Below are 17,671 nucleotides of genomic sequence, written 5' to 3' on the forward strand. Positions count from 1 at the left end.
TTATTTCAGTCACTATGACATTTTTTACAAATATTTATGGGAAAGTTCCGAAAAAGATGCATTTACATTAAGTCTGTACTTGATGGTGTCATCTTTAATTAGACAGGGATGTCAATGTGGGGAGATTTCTAAAAACAGTTCACAGCTGGAACCTCATATACTGACTCTCTCCACTTGCATGTCCTGATTTCAATTGATGCCCAAGACACTGGTTGGGTTTAACAGCTACAAGATAGATAGTAATGCACGCAGAAAGCTATTCAGCATATCTTAGGCTCCCTGTGCACAGTATTGAAACACATTCAAGCCATCTATTCAATGTTCTTAACTCCATTATTCTACACAGGATGACATTCTAACCTAGACGTTCTGGCTCCCATGTCCTGATGATTTGATGTTGGACAAGTGCAGTTTGCGGTGGGAAGCTACAACTCTCTTTCATGCACTTCTCCCGGACTTTTCAAGTAAACAAGCCCACCCACAAATAGGCAGGTGAATGTAAACCATGTGGAAACAAATGAAAGCATGGCCTCTGCTGTGTCATGGGCCCCTCAAATGCTGATGCAAGACTGACTGGAAGGCTCCAGTGTCAAGTCTCTGAACGTCAGCAGAGGGAGGGGAGCACATTGGCTCCCCTGACGGTTGCGTGGCATTTCCAGTAATATTTGCAAGCTGCTGGCTGTCACCTGGTGGAATTTGGAAAGCTCTCTTAGAAGGGCTGCTCAGCCTTTAGTTCATAAATCCTTGCTGAGCTGATCAGGAAGCAGCACTGAAAACAAGTCTTTCTAAAATACTGGCCACCTCAAATCTGAAAAGGTGAACCCTGCAACATGATTTTTAAAAATGCAGACCAACAGATGAGTGACAAATTCAAACAGGCATTGAGCCTATCTGACGAATCACTGCTACCCAAGTTGGGGCAATGGAGCATTCTCAAAATTAGCATTGGGTAAGCAGTTGGAACACCAACTCTGTGCTCCCAAGCATGTGTGGGTGGAGGTGGAGGATAGAGGTGCTAGAATAAAATTAAAGCTCAATTAACAAAGTTAAATGCTCAACATACAAAATAAAAGTTGGGTAAAACTACCTCCGAAAGTTGACCAGAATTTATTATGTTGTCGAACTGACTGCCTGAAACTTAAACCCGTACATATATAATCTTGGGGCGGGGTTTCTGCCCCCCCCCCCCCACAGCGTGTTTTCCAGTGGCGGAGGCAGCTCATTATTAACCACAGGCGGGATCTTCTCGTCCCGCCAATATCTGTGGCGTTTTGTGTGGCTCGCCCGTCCCGCTGCCAGGCAAACGGAAAATCCTGCCCCAAACCTAGCGGCTGCTGATCGATGCGCTGTACTTCCTGTGGCCTTCACAGCTGGTGTATTTTTGTCACTTGCTTCTTAGCTAACTATGATGGCGCATAAATAAGTAAACCATTTTCACTTACCATGCCACACTTGTCGCCCACCAACCTATATTCAAAATCTCGACAATGCTGGGCTAAAAACGATTGAAGAAACAGCATTATTAATTCAGGCCAGGAGATTATTGCATTCAGTAAGCAGCATCGAACTAACTGTGATTTTAAGATCATTCGTGAATACATCAATCAAACTGGCAGCAGTTTTCCAAGTTAGTGCCAGATTTCTAAAATGGAGTTGGATGGGATGGTTAGTGAAGAGCTGGTTGTGAACATACTGATCATATAATATTAGTGGTATATGTTAACCGATAACTACAATTCTGGATGAATACAAGCAAATGGTTGTTGGGAATACTCAGGTCAGGCAGAATCTATAGTGAGAGAAATACTTTTAAAATGTTGGGTCTTAACCCTTTCATCTGATTCATCAGATTATGATTCTGGGTAAATGAATATAATATTTGACAGGGAAACAATGCTCCTGTTGCCATTTAATTTCTTTGAATAGGATTACAAGGCCTGAATGGCAAAGTCCTACAAAACACAATCTGTAATATCCACACTTAAAAAACACCTTGAAGTATGTTCACTCCCATTAATTCAAGCAACTTCTATTAGATACTTAAGTTAATTAAAAGACATTCCTATTTCACTCACATCACATGGCAATCACACATCTGGAACGAAAATAACATATGGCTGAACACCTGTTTATTCAGATACCTCCATTTTATAAGATGTGGGGCTGAAGGGTCTCCTCTTGACACTAGGAATGCTGATCAAGCTGACTGCTTTTTCCTATCTTAGGAACTGCAAAGGAGCTGAACACTTCGCAATCGTTTGGGACAGCTCCACTTCTGACCTTATGATGGAGGGAAGGCCCATCATGAAGCAGCTGAAGATGGTTATAGGGTCTGTTATGGACATTTCCCAAAGGAAACTCCCAGATTCTGTAACAGTCCCATAGATTGACAGCCCACTATTCAGGAAAGTATATAGAGAAAATAGGCCAGATAGCTGGCCATCACTCATAGAGAAAATGATTAATTCTCTCAACAGGAAACCATAATATGACCAGACAGAGACAAATCAGATTTTTGCAAGGAATATTGGACTGGATACTCCATTGCAGCGGCTAAGTGCCCGCAGAAACAGAGAATTCGCGGGCGTTTTACAACGCCAAAATCAGCGCCGATTGAGGATTGCTTAACGGACAGGAAACTAAGAGTGAGAAAAAATAGGTAATTTTCAGGTTGGCAGATTGTTAATAATCGAGTACCACAAAGGTCACTGCTTGGTTTCAGCTATGTGCAATTTTTATCAATGACTTAGTGTAATATATCCAAGCTTGCTGATGACATAAAGTTAAGCGGCAAAGTAAGATGTGAGGAGGATATGAAGATTCTGCAGAGAGATACAGCCAGGTTAAGTGAGAACATTGTAATTGGAATATAATGTGGAGAAATGGGCAATTATCCACTTTGGTAGGAAAGCAGAATAGCAGAATACTTTTAAATCCTGAGAGAGTGGAAAGTGTGGAAGGAGTTTGGAGTCATTGCAAACAAATCACTGAAGGGTAACATGCAGGCACAACAAGTAATTGGGATGTTAGCATTTATTACAAATGGATTTGAGTCCTTGGTAAGACCACATCCAGAGTACGGTGTAAAATTGGTATCCTTATTTAAGTAAGGATATATCTGCCCTAGGGGGAGTGCAATGAAGGTACACCAGACAGATTCTGGGATGAGGGGATTGTCCTATGAGGAGTGATTGAGCAGACTGCAGGGGCATAGAAGAATGAGAGGTCATTTCAATTAAACATTACAAAATGCTGAAGGGATTCACAAGGAAGATGCAAGGAGAGTGTTTCCCCTGGCAGCGAATTCTGGGACTAGGGGGTTGCAGTATTGAAATAAGGGGTAATCACTCAGGGTTGAATGAGGAGACATTTCTTCTCTAAAAGAGTTGTGAGTCCTTGCAATTCGCAACCCAGAGGGATGTGAATACTTAGACATTGCCCAGAACTTACTGGCCATTCATGCCGATGGAAATTCCCGATTCCAGCGACGACACCCCCCACCACGGGTTTCACGGCGGCAAGTGATGTATTCAATGGGAAGCCCTGTTGACAACGGCAGGTCCAGAAGATCCTGCTACCAGCCAATGGCAGACTGCCTCTGCCGCCGTGAAACACGCAGCAGGTTGCACAGAAAACCCCGCCATTTGAGTATTCAAATCAGATATTGATAGATCTTTAGACACCAAGGATTAAGGGGGTGCGTAAATAGCTGAAGTAGATTAGCCTCAATGGCAAAGCAGGTTTAAAGGTCGAAATGGCCTCCTCTTGCTCCTATTTCTTATGTTTGTATCAATTGTGTAGTGATTTGTTGTGACTTATGCAATTGACCTCAACAAACCACAACCATCTTACTTTATCACAGGTCTGACTCCAACCACTGGGGAGCACCCTCGCCACCGATCCCAATTCACTTCAACTTATCGAGTTCTCCTTGGTGCCACACTAGGGCAACTGCTGCTTTGATGGCAAGAGCAGTGACACTCATCTCATCTCTGGAATTCAGCTCTGGTGTCGGAATATGTGAATCTAGGATCGTGGATCGATGGCAATTGGTAAACTCCTGCAGCAGGTAACACTGCACCATTATAATTAATATTAATTATTATTAATGGTAGGTCCACTATTATATTTTGTTGGTGCTCACTGTGCTGAGTGACATACAGTCAGGAGGTTTGTAGTTGTTAAATATCTTTCATCACAATGTCAATAAAATATATTGAGTTCCTGAAATGGAATGCAAATTTCCCTGTCAGGCGATTATTTTGTAAACTACATAAAACATGTAGGTCCATACCTTTGGTGATGTGAAATAAAATCTGTTCCGTAGGCAAGCATTGTGAACTGAGATTACATCATAACTGATAGCGATAACTTTAATCAACTTACAACGTAGACCGAGCGAAGCCCTGCTGCTGCCTTCGTCTCTGTTTCTGGATCACACACAGACTGAAAATCGTAGGATTTGTTGAAGGCATATAGCGATGTGTTCAGAAGGCGTTTCATCAGACTTGGGTCAATCTCACCAAAGAACTTGCCGATCTGGAACGGCATTGAGAATTGACAAAGCCGTTTGGCCCACAACTGACAGCAGACTTTAAAGCTTTCTGCGGGGAATTTCCTCAGGGATTCTCCTGACTGTAAATGTGTCAGAAAATCACCAGAAACCCGGATAAACTGTGCAAGTGGGATTTCAAATGTTCTGGTGACCGATTGTGAGAAACCTCATGGAAATTCCTGACATACAGTTCAGACACCTACTATTTTGCACAAATGCCCGATGTAATTGATACACACACATTAACAAAAGATGTCACAAACACTACAAGATTTTACTTTGAAATGGCTTCCAAGGAAACTCTGCAACAAGATAACTAACGACACGGTTTCGTTCCAGTGTTGGCTCACAAAATAACAATGGTTGCACCAACAAATCCTACTTCGAAGCGACTCCTTCAGAGGATCAATTAATCGGGCCAAGGCCCCAAGTTTAATTGGTGATGAGTTTTGGGCAGGTGGATAACAAGATGAGTTTGAAACTCGTCCACTATTGTTGAGATGAGGCATGGATGTCAACAGGATGCGGCTGATAATTATATCACGCAGAGGTCACCTACTGATATAACATTGACAGCAGGATTGAGCTCAAGAGTGCATCTTGTTGGACAATTGTATGTGAGGCCCAGAAGAGCATTTTGGCCTCGATCTTCATCTTCCCAGAAAGTCCTAGATGAAACTTTGGTGCCTTCCCCTCTAATGCCTCAGTGAAAATGGTGTAATTGGTACCCAACATGCATATGTGGCCCGGTGGCACAGTGGCTAGCACTGCTGTCTCATAGCACGTGGGACCCAGGTCAGATTCCCACCTTGGATGACTGTCTGTGTGGAGTTTGCACTTTCTCCCCATGTCTGTGTGAGTTTTTTCCGGGTGCTCCGGTTGCCTCCCACAGTCCAAAGATGTGCAGGTTAGGTGGATTGGCCATGTTAAATTGCCCCCTCGTATCCATCGATATACAGGTTAGCTTACAGGTATAGGACAGGGGAGTGGGCCTACATACGGGGCTCTTGCAGAGGATTGTTGCAGACTCGATAGGCCAAATGGCCTCCTTCTGCACTGCAGGAGTTCTATGATACGTAAAGAATGATCCTGTGAGCAGCTATCCTTGTTGCCTTTACCAGACAGCTGGTTAAATTCTGGAAAGTGGGGCCCTGGCAGCTTACGAGCGAGTAAGTAACCTGACCAATTTAAAAATCCACCCGCCTTGTCTCCATCAGGCAGGGAGAGTTAAAATCCTAGCATGGATTTAGGACCCCATGAAATGTTGAACTTTCATAACGGAGCTGGATGTAGAGTAGATAAATCAATAACCCTGAAAGTTAATGTTATAGACTGCTCAGAAAATGTGACGGTCAGATCTCCTTTGATCAATTTTTGTTGGACCATGAAGAGCATGACTATTCTTCCTGGCCCTCCAGAATATTTGACTTTCAACTGTAGTTCCCTGTGGGCATGATGCCCCACAATCCCCCTTCCCTAGCCAACAACTCCATCCTCTCTGTGGAAGCTGCCAGACGCTTGACTCCAAGCTGAGCATCTGACATATATCCACACCAAGTCAACACTAAGACCGCATATTTCTGTCTCCGAAACATCATTCGACTGTGCCTCCGCTCATCTGCTGCTAACACTCTCACCCGTGCTCCAGACTTGTCTATTCTAACACTTTCCTGGCGGACCTCCCATATTCCATCCTCCATAATCTTGAGGTCACCCAAACTTTGCTGCTCTTCTCTTAATTCACACTTCATTCCTCGATCATCATGGCGTTTGCTGGTCTGCATTTGCTCCTGGGAAAGCAAATCATCAATTTTCAAATCGTTCCATGATTTGTCCTTCCCCATCTTGACTAGCCCTCAACCCTCCATGATATCTGAGCTCATCCAATTCTGGCCTCTTGGGCACCTTCCACCATTAGTGGTCTTGCCTTCAGCTGCTCAGGTCTCAAGCTTTGGAATTCTCTTCCTAAACTGTCCCACCTCTCTTGCTTCCTTTAAGACTCTGTATAAGACCCATACCTCTTTGAACAAATAAGAAGTCTTACAACACCAGTTTAAAATCCAACAGGTTTGTTTTGAATCACTAGCTTTCGGAGCGCAGCTCCTTCCCCAGTTGAATGATTCACCTGAGGAAGGAGCTGCGCTCCGAAAGCTAGTGATTTGAAACAAACCTGTTGGACTTTAACCTGGTGTTGTAAGACTTCTTACTGTGCCAACCCCAGTCGAACGGCGGCATCTCCACATCTTTAAACAAGCTTTTAGACATCATCCCTCAGTTCTCAATGGGGCAACGTCAAATTTTGTTTGATAGCATTCCTTGTGAAGCAACTTGGGACAGTTTACTATTAAAGGCGTTTTATGAATAGAAGCTTCTTATTCTCAGCATCCAGCATGACTTTGATAGCCATTGAATTGGATTGATGTTGTGATTCCTATCTATCATAGGAGTCTCAGGAAAGCAAGCCCAACCATACCCAGAGAGGCAAATTTATTATCCACAATAAGCATGCCTGCTAGCTTCTTGTTAAATTGCTGTTGCTAATTAAGTGTCGATTGGTGTTGAACAAGGAACAGTTTTGCAGTGTGGTCAATGACCAGGGATAAATTCAATCCAACACCCCAGAGGTGAAAGAAGAATGGGCCACCCACCCTTGCCTTCCAAGATCTGTTCTGCACAACATCAATATTATTGCTCCAGAAAACATTCCTGTCACTGGCTGTTGAAGAAAATCTTGACTATCATCGTTAACGTAATGCTGTCGTGTGATAACTCAAAGGATCAAAATTGATCAAGGCCGAAGGGCCAGATAGCATTTACCTTTCCAATATATTCATCCTGGTTTGACATAAGCAGGAACCCACCGTCATCCAATATGACACAGTCAAAATGCTGCAGAGAAAACACCAGCAAGGATGATTAATATAATCAGAACTGCATAAACATAAATTATACAAATTTTTAGACTCAGGTACAGTTTTTTTTGCAAAACCTAATTTCCATTCTTCACTTACTCCCACTTGCTGCACAACAGTTGTATTCAGTCATTTACATGAAATGTGTGCTGTGCACTTGCATTCAGTAGGCTGAGATTCCCGAATAATGCCATTTGGCATTCACCTCCAACAAGGGTGTAATTTACCTCAGCAAAAAGGTTTAGTCCAAATGAGAAGTTTTTTCTCTTTTGTAATAATGATTACTCAACAAATTCTATTTATGCTTACCCAAGGTCATCTGCTCAAACAAAAAACAAAGGTTAAAAGTTGTGGTTTCATATTCAAAATGCACATGTCAAAACAGTTCCTGACATGCTGACAGGAATGTGCATTATTATTGGCTAATCTCCATGAGAACTGTGCATGAGGCTCAGTGCGTTCAATTCATGGTGCAAGTTAATCAGAAAATGGGCTCTACAAATCGGGCACATTGACTTCAAGGTCAATTCTCAATGCTCCCTTTGAATGAAGTTCACAACATTTACTGAGTTGTATAATGCTAAGCAGCCTCCAATTCTGGATTTCCAATCAAGCCAGAGTGGATTCGAGATTTGCTCAAAGCTGTCTTTGGCACAGCTCCTGGAACTTTTAAATCCTCCACTGGAGACGTCTTGTATTGACAAAGAAAAAGTAAATGTGCCTTCTTCTGATGCAACAGAGCAGGTGCTGTAAAGGTGAGCCCAGTCTTACCTTGCTGTTCTTTGTGCAGTCACAGATCTCTCCGTAACACTACAAGAAAAAACATGCGATTAATAGATTAATAGAAAACTACTTGCAATTTAAACTTAAGGCACTGAAGACATATTTCCCAACTATTGTTAATTGGCATTTGGACCATCTGGGTGTATTGAGGAGGATTGAACATGTTTCAATGAAAGTGGACAAGAGACCAGAACATCAGTAATAATAATAATCTTTATTATTATAACAGATTTTTGGAGAAAGAAAGAAGCAGAATATGTTAGGTGCCCACCGATCGTCGGGCCGTCCTCTCTGAAGGAGGACCTCCTTCCTTCCGCGGCCCCGCAAGATCCGTCCGCCATCTTCTTGCGGGGCGGACTTAGAGAGGACGGCAACCACGCATGCGCGGGTGATGCCAGTTATGCGGCGCCGGCCGCATCATCTATGCGGCGCCGCCTTTACGCGGGTGACAAGGCCTGGCGCGTGTAGATGATGCGGCCCTGATCCTAGCCCATTGTCAGGGCCTGAATCGGTTGGGATCGGGGCCGATTCGCGCCGTCGTGAACCTCGACGGCGTTCACGATGGCGCGACCACTTCGGCGCGGGAGTGGAGAATCCCGCCCAGTCTGTCTGAGTTCTTAATGCAAGGGCGATCCATCCTTATTCTAGAGAAGGTATAGGACTGCCCAAAGGCCCCAAAAAGAGTCACAATGCCCTTTAAATGAACAAAGGTGTCATTTCCGTAGAGATTCTCCAAGACCTTCCCGTTATCATAGGTAGAACATCCCTCCCATTAGAATTTAAATGCTAAATTCAAATTGTATGAAATTCCAGCGTGTGCACACATTCCAACCTCACAGGATATCATTTAGCCCTCTCTTGCCTCAGGAATGTCGTAGTTTGCCCTCTCCAGCCTCAGGAATTCCGTGATTTAAAGATTTAAAATGGTAGGGTGATTGGACCTGAATATGCCTGTTGATAAGTATGGCTATGCCAATAGATTGCCCTTTTTTTTGTCTACTATGTACGTACTGTGTACGTTCTCTTGGCTGCAGAAAAATACTTTTCACTGTACTTTGGTACATTTGTGACAATAAATCAAATCAAATCAAAATATATTCGATTTTAATAATAACCATTGTTTCTGAAGCCACTTTAAAATTTAGACAACCATCAGCTGCACCCATAACCAATAAACTACCTCTGGGAGTCAATATGACTTCAGAAAGTTGTTTGCTCTTACCTTGCTCTTGCTTGCTACTTTGGTGAAGTTCTCCATCCAGGCATTTACATCAAGCTTTATTCCAACAACTGTAACCCAATCAGAAATGTATCAATTAGTGTGTCAAAGTTGTAATTCTATTTTGTTCTGTTTTTTCTTCCTATTTCATTTATTTTTTTCCCGCACTCTCCATTATACCATATATCATTCTTCAGACAAGACTGAGCACCATCCATCTCTGTCAACATCACCCGGTTACTGTCTCTTCAAAGTTAAGTGAAAATGGTATTTCCCCATGTTCATCCTTTCTTTGAGCCTAACTGGCCAGGATTGAAAATTGATTGAATCATGGATCATCAGTGTGAATACACAAGCACAAGAATGTGGTCTGCATTCTTCTTTTTTTTCACCTGGGATTAGTTTTCTGAAGTTAACACAAAAATTAGCAGCTCACAATAAGCTGGAAGTGAGGAGGCCATAACTGAGCTGGGTGCCAATCTGTGCAAAAACGTGTTCATTTGCCAAGAGACTAAAAGAATTGGAAATACGCATTCAGGCCCTTTCAGCAAACACGCTGTCAGACCAGCACGGGTTTTACCTTTTGAATGAAATCAGCTGGGCACCACCGCATAATTTGCAGGCTTCATTTTTTTGTATATTTCTCTCAGGTTCAAGTTTATTAAAAAATCCTTTCTGACGGCACAGCAGAAATGCTGACACGTAGTAGGAGGGAAATAAATAGGTCACACATAAGTCAAGGTTTCTGTTGGCTTGAGAGCAGTAATTGACTATAATATGGTGGGATAAACCCTTCACATGTGAATCTTTAGACCAACAATAGAAACGGGGAGGCCAATTTATCACAGCAGTGAAATAAATGACCGGACTGTTTTAGTGATGGTGTCTGAGGGATAAATATTGGCCGGGACACTCATTTATTATGGCAATTTGGGATAATGGAGAGAAGGCAGGAAAATAGGATTGAGCAGATGGACATGACATGGCTAGCAAACTACACAACAGGTTCAAAGTGGAAAATTGCTTTCTACATTTGTTCTAACTGGGGAATCATTAGAACTGTTTCTAATATTGAAAAATATTGTGCTGCTTCATCTCCGCGAGTAGTTTGTTTTGAATGCCGAGAATGGTCTTGGGTTCAATTCTCTTTCTCTATTGCACTGGTTCCAATTGCTGTGAAGGTGAGAGCACTGAAGTGACCCTTAAATATCCTTCAGCCTGGAGCGAAGAGGCAGCAAGGGTTTCTATTCCTCATCATTATCCAGTCGCATCCTGCTGGCCATTTTGCATAAGGATGGTCACCGAATACAACGTGCAGCTTGGCTGTGCTCAGTACCGTGGAAGGAAGCACCTTACTTTGATGCAGCAACTCATTGATTTACTTAAGGGTGGACTGACTCTTGCTTTGTAAGCTGCTTTGCACACCACAAGGTCCCACGAACAGTAAAACGTAGAATGGTCAAATCGCACTCAGTCCCCAAGCTTACAGAAAATGACTGCTTCACTGAGATGAGGAACTCCTGCCAACACACATGGAAACGTACTGCACCATGATTTGCTATTTCAGGGAAAGAAGTTACAATAAATGCCACATCACGTGCTGACAATCCATTGCTCCCACTATTCACTGAAATTCTCTTTGAACAGTTCAGTGCAATAGTTGAGCCTTCTATAAGAACTAGGACAACTATTGCATTAGTTTCTGCTTTGTTGTATCCGCACCCTGCCTACAGCCAGATGAATTCTCTGCACAGGCTTTCACTTGGGTGCTGTTCATCCATTTGAATGTATCTATATTATGTACTGCTGCCCTGAGTACAACTTAATGAGCAGACAGGGGGAAATTAATTAAAGGTTTGTGACAGCAGCTGTAGACACCATGACATTTATAGTCCATTAATTATTCTGGCACCACAAAGAAAAGATCTGCTATCACTTTAATTAAATGCGAGTAATATTATAAATGATTAACTGTCAATCAATCGCCCTGGCAACTCTAGATAAACACATTCCTGGGGCGAAATTCTCCGGTATCGGCGCGATGTCCGCCGACCGGCGCCAAAATCGGCGCTAGTCAGTCCGGCATCGCGCCGCCCCAAAGGTGCGGAATCCTCCGCATCTTGGGGGGCCGAGCCCTAACCTTGAGGGGCTAGGCCCGCGCCGGACTGATTTCCGCCAGCTGGCGGAAAAGGCCTTTGGTGCCCCGCCAGCTGGCGCGGAAATGACTTTTCCGGGCGGCGCATGCGCGGGAGCGTCAGTGGTCGCTCACGGCATCCCCGCGCATGCGGTGTGGAGGGAGTCTCTTCCGCCTCTGACATGGTGGAGGCCGTGGCGAAGGCGGAAGGTAAAGAGTGCCCCCACGGCACTGGCCCGCCCGCGAATCGGTGGGCCGCGATCGCGGGCCAGGTCACCGTGGGGGCACCCACCGGGGCCAGATCGCCCCGCGCCCCCCCCAGGACCCCGGAGCCCGCCCGCGCCGCGTTGTCCCGCCGGTAAGAGAGGTGGTTTAATCCATGACGGCGGGACAGGCATTCTAGCAGCGGGACTTCGGTCCATCCGGGCCGGAGAATCGTGGGGGGGGGCCCGCCAACCGGCACGGCGCGATTCCCGCCCCCGCCGAATCTCCGGTGCCGGAGAATTCAGCAACCGGCGGGGGCGGGATTCACGCCAGCCCCCGGTGATTCTCCGACCCGGCGGGGGGTCGGAGAATCTCGCCCCAGATTCGAATCCAAATTCCATTAAAATGTTTCAGAACTCTAGCATGACAATCAATTTCCCCTTTCAAATCCAGTGTGTAGATTACCAATGTTCTGGAATAACTCTGATTTCCTCCCTTGAATTTCATTTCCAATGAATTAAATGACCTCCCACTTCCTACAATTTAATTTTCCAGAACCACTTTCCACTCAATCAGTGCACAGAATTCCAGTGGACTGGACTATGGATGTCATATTAATACCGAGTCTGTTGAGGCACGAGACAGCCTCCTTAGTTGCTTCTAAACTAGTCGTATCGGTGCAAAATTCCAGTGCCTGTTTCTATGCACTGTTCAACAAAACCGGAGCACCTGGGAATCTTCTGTTGCAGCGCTGGCTACCGAATGTGTGCAAGAAAACACACGGTGCAGTTTGCCTTGATGTCAGCTTGCTCTCATGTCACCATCATTTAAAAGCAAAATAATCTTTTCAACATACTGACAATTTCCCAAAACAAATCTGTCACAATCAGATTCAGCATTGGCTTCCCTTGTCACACGAGAGCTGGAAAAATGGGCAATATGTCTTGATGCAGAAAGGCAATTTGCTGTTTAATACAATGGTTTGTATTCCTTTTCCTTGTTTAATACAATGGTTGATCTTTCTACAAATGGAAGGCCTTTATTTTAGTTTTGCTTCGTTGGATCTGTTCTAATCCAGAAAGCCAGTGGTGAAGGATAAAACTGGAGCCAATCTTTACACGCCATGTTCCCCATCCCAAATTTTAAAAAGATTGCCTGGCACCAGCGCATCCAGGGAAAGCTGCTTGGTTACCCACTTGGTGTGGGACTCCCCCGGCCACTTGTAAAACAGGAGATAGGTCAGAAATGGGTGGGAATGACTTCTGGTGGCCATGGAGTGAGTGGCCACGCACGGGACAACTCTGGCTCAAAGGTGTTGGTTTGGGCACTTTATACTCGTTAGTGGGGTAGCTCCAGCAGGAAAGTGGTGAGATAAAGTGTAGAGGGCGGGGTTCTCCCCAAGATTGGCATGTGTACTGGCTACCAGACCCGGCAACAAATAGTTAAATACCTGGCTAAGGAATTGGAGGGAACCTGTGGCAAGGCAACAATTGCGAGAATGGCGGAGGGGGGAAAGCTCGTCCCCAGTGGGAAAGCCCCAGATGGAGCAGTCGATGGCCTTCATCAAAGATTAATTTCACCAGCAAAGGAAGGAGATGCAGGTGACTGGTCGATGGCCATTGAGGGAGCAGTAGCACCTCTGCGAGGATCGATGGCTTGTGTGGAGCAGTGTCTTAAGGCACAAGGGGCGAAGGTACACAAGGTGCAGAAGGTGGTGTCCGGCCAGAGCGATCGGATTGTGTGCCTGGAGATGGAGGCGGAGATCCTGGGGGGCCGATGCAAGTTACTGAGAGTGAAGGTCGAGGGGCAGGAAAACAGGTCCAGGCGTCAGAACCTGGCGATTGTGGGTCTGCCAGAGTGTGTGGAAGGAACGAATGCCACAAAATATGTGTCGAGAATGCTGGCCGGGTTGGTGGTGGAGAGGGTGCTGGACAAGGCCCCAGAGGTGGACAGCGGCCACAGGTTGCTAAGGCAGAATCTGAGAGTGGGCGAGCCGTCACAGGAGGTCGCACACGTTCGTGGAAAGGGAGAAGATCCTGCTCTGGGCCAGGGAGAAATGAGACTGAATGGGAGGGGAATTGTGTCCGAGTAAACTAGGACATTGGTATGGAGCTGGCTTAAAGGCATGCTGGATTCAACAGGGCCAAGGTGGCGCTGTACCGAAGAACGATTCCGCATGGGGGGCTGCAACCGGAGAAACTGTGGTCACTTTTGAAGACCGGGAAACTGGAGGATAACTGAGAATTTGTGTGAATTGGAGGAGCTATATCTGTAAAGGTTGGATGTTATGGCTAATGTATGTTGCCAGAGGGTGGGGTTTTTTCCTTGATGAGTTATAAATTTGTAAGGGGGTAAACACGCACCCCCCTCACCGCCAACCGTTTGTGGTGTTTTTCTTTTTGGAGGGGGCAATTTGCAATTTTGGGTGTTTTTCTTTACGGATGAGGGGTTTGTATGAAGGGGCCTGCTGGGTGAGATTGCTGGCTGAGGGGCATTCAGGTGGCGAGGGGGGCCATTTGCACAGGACAAGGAGGGAGTGATGGGGGAGGGGCGTGTAAGGGTGGCCTTCGAGCGGGAGCTGCCACGCTGGCAGGTAATGCTGGTGAACTGAGGTGAGGGGGGGTAAGAGGCTGTGAGGGGTTGCCTCAGGTGGGGGAGGGGTAAGGGCAGGGAGGGGAGAGGGGGGATTGCGACTTGGTAGAGTTGGAGACTGAACGTGGTCATGGGCGGAGAGAGGGGTCATCTTGGATGGGCCTGGTTTAGGGTGGTATTAGAGGAGGTAGAGCCAGAGAGGGATGATGGCGGATAGTAGAGGGGAGTGGGGGTAAAGAGGGCCCTGCTGCAGAGGTAGAGGCAGAAAGAGGATTGGCACTCCCAAACCAGCTGCACTATTACTAGGCGACAAATGTGGAGAAGGTGCCACGATAGTGGTGGTGGTGGTGGTGGTGGTGGTGGGGGGGAGGGGAGTGGGTGAAGATGGATGAGGAGTCCTGTAGGGGTTCCAGTCTGAGGGCTATGGTGACGGCTCCATTGCCACTTGCTGCGGGGAGGTATACAGGGAGCCTGGTGGTACAGTCGACAGCCAGGGTGTGGAATCAGCTGTGGAGATACTTTAAGTTGGAGGGGATTGCCACCGCTGTGCGGGAACCATATGTTTAAGCCAGGAGAGATGTATGGGAAGTGAAGGGAGGCGAGGCTGGTGAAGATGAGGGACTTGTACTTGTAAAGGAAGTTTGCAGGTCTGGTTGAGTTGTGGGAGAGGTTTGAATTGCCAAGGTGGAGTGAACCTAAATACATGTGAGCGAGGGACTTTGCGCGAAAGGTGTGGAAGATGTTTCCCAGGTTGCTGAGTACACCTTACTGAAGCAACTGCTGCTCCCGGATGAGTTGGGAGAGGGTAGGATTGGGGATATGTATGGGTGGAGGAGGTGGGGGGTGGGGTGGGGTGGGGGGGGGTGGGAGGGGGGGGAGACGACAGGCTGGGGATGTAGTGCGAGGCAATGCGTAGGGTGAATTTAACCTCCTCCTTCGCGAGGATGAGCTTGATTCAGTTCAAGGTGGTGCATGGGGTACATACCACCTGGCTGAGGATGAGTGGGTTCTTTCAAGGGATGCAAGAAGTGTGGTCGAGGGCCAGCGGACCATGTACACATGTTCTGGGCTTGCGAGAAGCTAGAGAGATACAGGGAAGCGGTGTTTGGGAAGCTATCCAAGATTGTGAGGGTGGAGGTCAGACAAGACCCAATGGTGGCGAACTTTGGGGTACCGGATGTGCCGGGCCTGCTGGAGGGGAAGGGGGCCGATGTTGTTGCGTTCCCTCTCTAATTGTCCAGCTCGGATCTTGCTCAAATGGAGGTTGTATATGCCGCCGGTGGTGGCCTGGCTGGGGGCCTTGTACGATTTTCTCCAGTTGGAAAAGGTTAAATTTGAGTTGAGGGGGTCAACGGAGGGCTTCGAGATACGGTGAGCGTTGTTCATGACAACGTTTGAGGAACTGTTCATTGCGGGGGAGGGGGGTAGAAAGGGGAAAAATTGTACAAACTCTGGACTGTGAGTTTGTGGAGTGTGTTTTTCTATATGTTGCTGTTTCTCTACACATGTTTGGAACATGATACTTCAATAAAATGGGTGGGAAGTCAGCAGGCAGGCCATGTGCTGCGTTTTACGAGCCCCCCTCCCCCACCTTCAAACACTCTGGTACAGGAATGTAAAATGCAATTCTTTTATATTTACTTACACATTAAAAGTATACATCTCCTAATCCAACAATCTCAGTTTTAGTCTGTGTCTCTTTGTCGGAACTCAAGTTAATGCCCATCCACCACTGCACATAATTAAATATACTTAATATACAATTAGCAGGCTCTAAACCCTTCCCACAATCAGTCCAGCAACCTCGCAGAACACTCTGTCATCCATTTGAGCTTCCCTGTGTGCTGCACAGAGAAAATCTTACTGAGCTGACACATGGGGACAAATGAAAATCTTTGCCCAAATGGGGCATTTGCTGCTGTAAGTATTTCCCGCTGCTGTACAGTTTATATTGTGATGTACCTCCAATGACACATTTATTGTCCTGGGCAACATCAAAAGGTAAAAGAACAAAGTTTGAGCATGTGTGGATCTGATCTCCACAACCTGGTACCCAGATTATCCCCCAGGGCCTTGTGAATATTCTGGGTGACATATTAACAATGTGTCAGCGTACATTGAGAAGTGGATAAGAATAAGTGAAACCCACCTGCAGGCTTCAGAAGTTTGCCATCAATTCTAATTTCAACAGCTTTGCTCACCATAATACCAGACTCGGCACTGCTCTGTATTCCATCCCAGGTTTCTGAAACACAAATTAATAAAGAACAATGACCACTCCCCTGTTAATAATGGCTTATTGCAATGTGGTGAATCAGTGGGATGGTATTCCTTGGGCACTGTGTTTCATCAAGTGGAAAATAACATTTTAATTCCCAGATGCCAACTGAACAGTAAAATGTCAGGAACAGCAGATATAACAGGGCAAGCTGAAATACTTCTGCAAAACTATAATCTAATACAAGCAAAATATCATGGCTGCACAAAATAATATGCAGGCTGCAATCGGACATCTAAATCAACTTTGTGGTGAGGCAAGAGGCAGACGAGGAACTCCGGCATCTTAACTAGAATTATATAATTGATCCTCTCGCTTACTAGGTTTGCTCAGTGGAGAACAGAAGCAATATCACCTGCATTTCCCCAGACTGTTAGGCTTTGTGTTGTTGTGTACAAACACTTTATCAAGTATCACTTGTCGTGTTGGGTGCTCTGCTACACAGACGAACCAACACGGTTGCGGATGGTACAACTCAGTTTTATTACTAACAATATTTACAATGGTAAACTGGTTACTGTGGTTCGTTCATTAATCTTGAATCTGTGGACCTATCCTTAACACTATCTTGGAGTGGCACTCAGCACATGGTGGATGTCTGAGTGGCTTGCTGTGAGCTCTGTGCCCTGAGCTGTCTCCTGCTGGAATGAGCGGGAAATGTCATGTTCCCCGTTTTATAGTGTGTATGCTCTTGCCTGTGATTGGCTGTGGTGTTGTGTGTGTATTGATTGGTCCGTTGATCTGTCCATCAGTATGTATGTTTGCACCATGATGTTTACCTGAATATCATGATATCCCCCCTTTTTTACAAGAACATGTGCCTATGTGGTTATAAATAGAGATGTGTACTGAGTGCAGCTGAATGTGTGTGTGTGTGCAATATCTACAGCATGTACATGAGGCTAAACTATATACATGGGGCGATGTCAGGTGCGACATAGCAACGAGGTTGTACCATAAACAAAACACGTGGAAATGTTAAACGTCAAAACAA

The 17,671-nt window shown here is 45.7% G+C and overlaps 1 protein-coding gene across 4 annotated transcripts in view; it reads right to left on the bottom strand.

Moving 5' to 3' along the window:
* The window catches only part of LOC140387976 (voltage-dependent calcium channel subunit alpha-2/delta-1), an 890,358-nt gene that overhangs the window by 30,286 nt on the left and 842,401 nt on the right, over positions 1-17,671 (bottom strand). For all 4 annotated transcript variants that reach the window (XM_072471400.1, XM_072471399.1, XM_072471398.1 and 1 more), the window contains 6 exons: positions 16,549-16,644; positions 9,473-9,540; positions 8,239-8,277; positions 7,373-7,444; positions 4,387-4,539; positions 1,443-1,495 (listed from right to left, as the gene is read on the bottom strand). In XM_072471400.1, the coding sequence (XP_072327501.1) occupies positions 1,443-1,495; positions 4,387-4,539; positions 7,373-7,444; positions 8,239-8,277; positions 9,473-9,540; positions 16,549-16,644 (481 nt within the window). The remainder of the gene's footprint in view (positions 1-1,442; positions 1,496-4,386; positions 4,540-7,372; positions 7,445-8,238; positions 8,278-9,472; positions 9,541-16,548; positions 16,645-17,671) is intronic.

Source organism: Scyliorhinus torazame, chromosome 13 (assembly GCF_047496885.1).
Source record: "Scyliorhinus torazame isolate Kashiwa2021f chromosome 13, sScyTor2.1, whole genome shotgun sequence".
Lineage (NCBI taxonomy): Eukaryota > Metazoa > Chordata > Chondrichthyes > Carcharhiniformes > Scyliorhinidae > Scyliorhinus > Scyliorhinus torazame.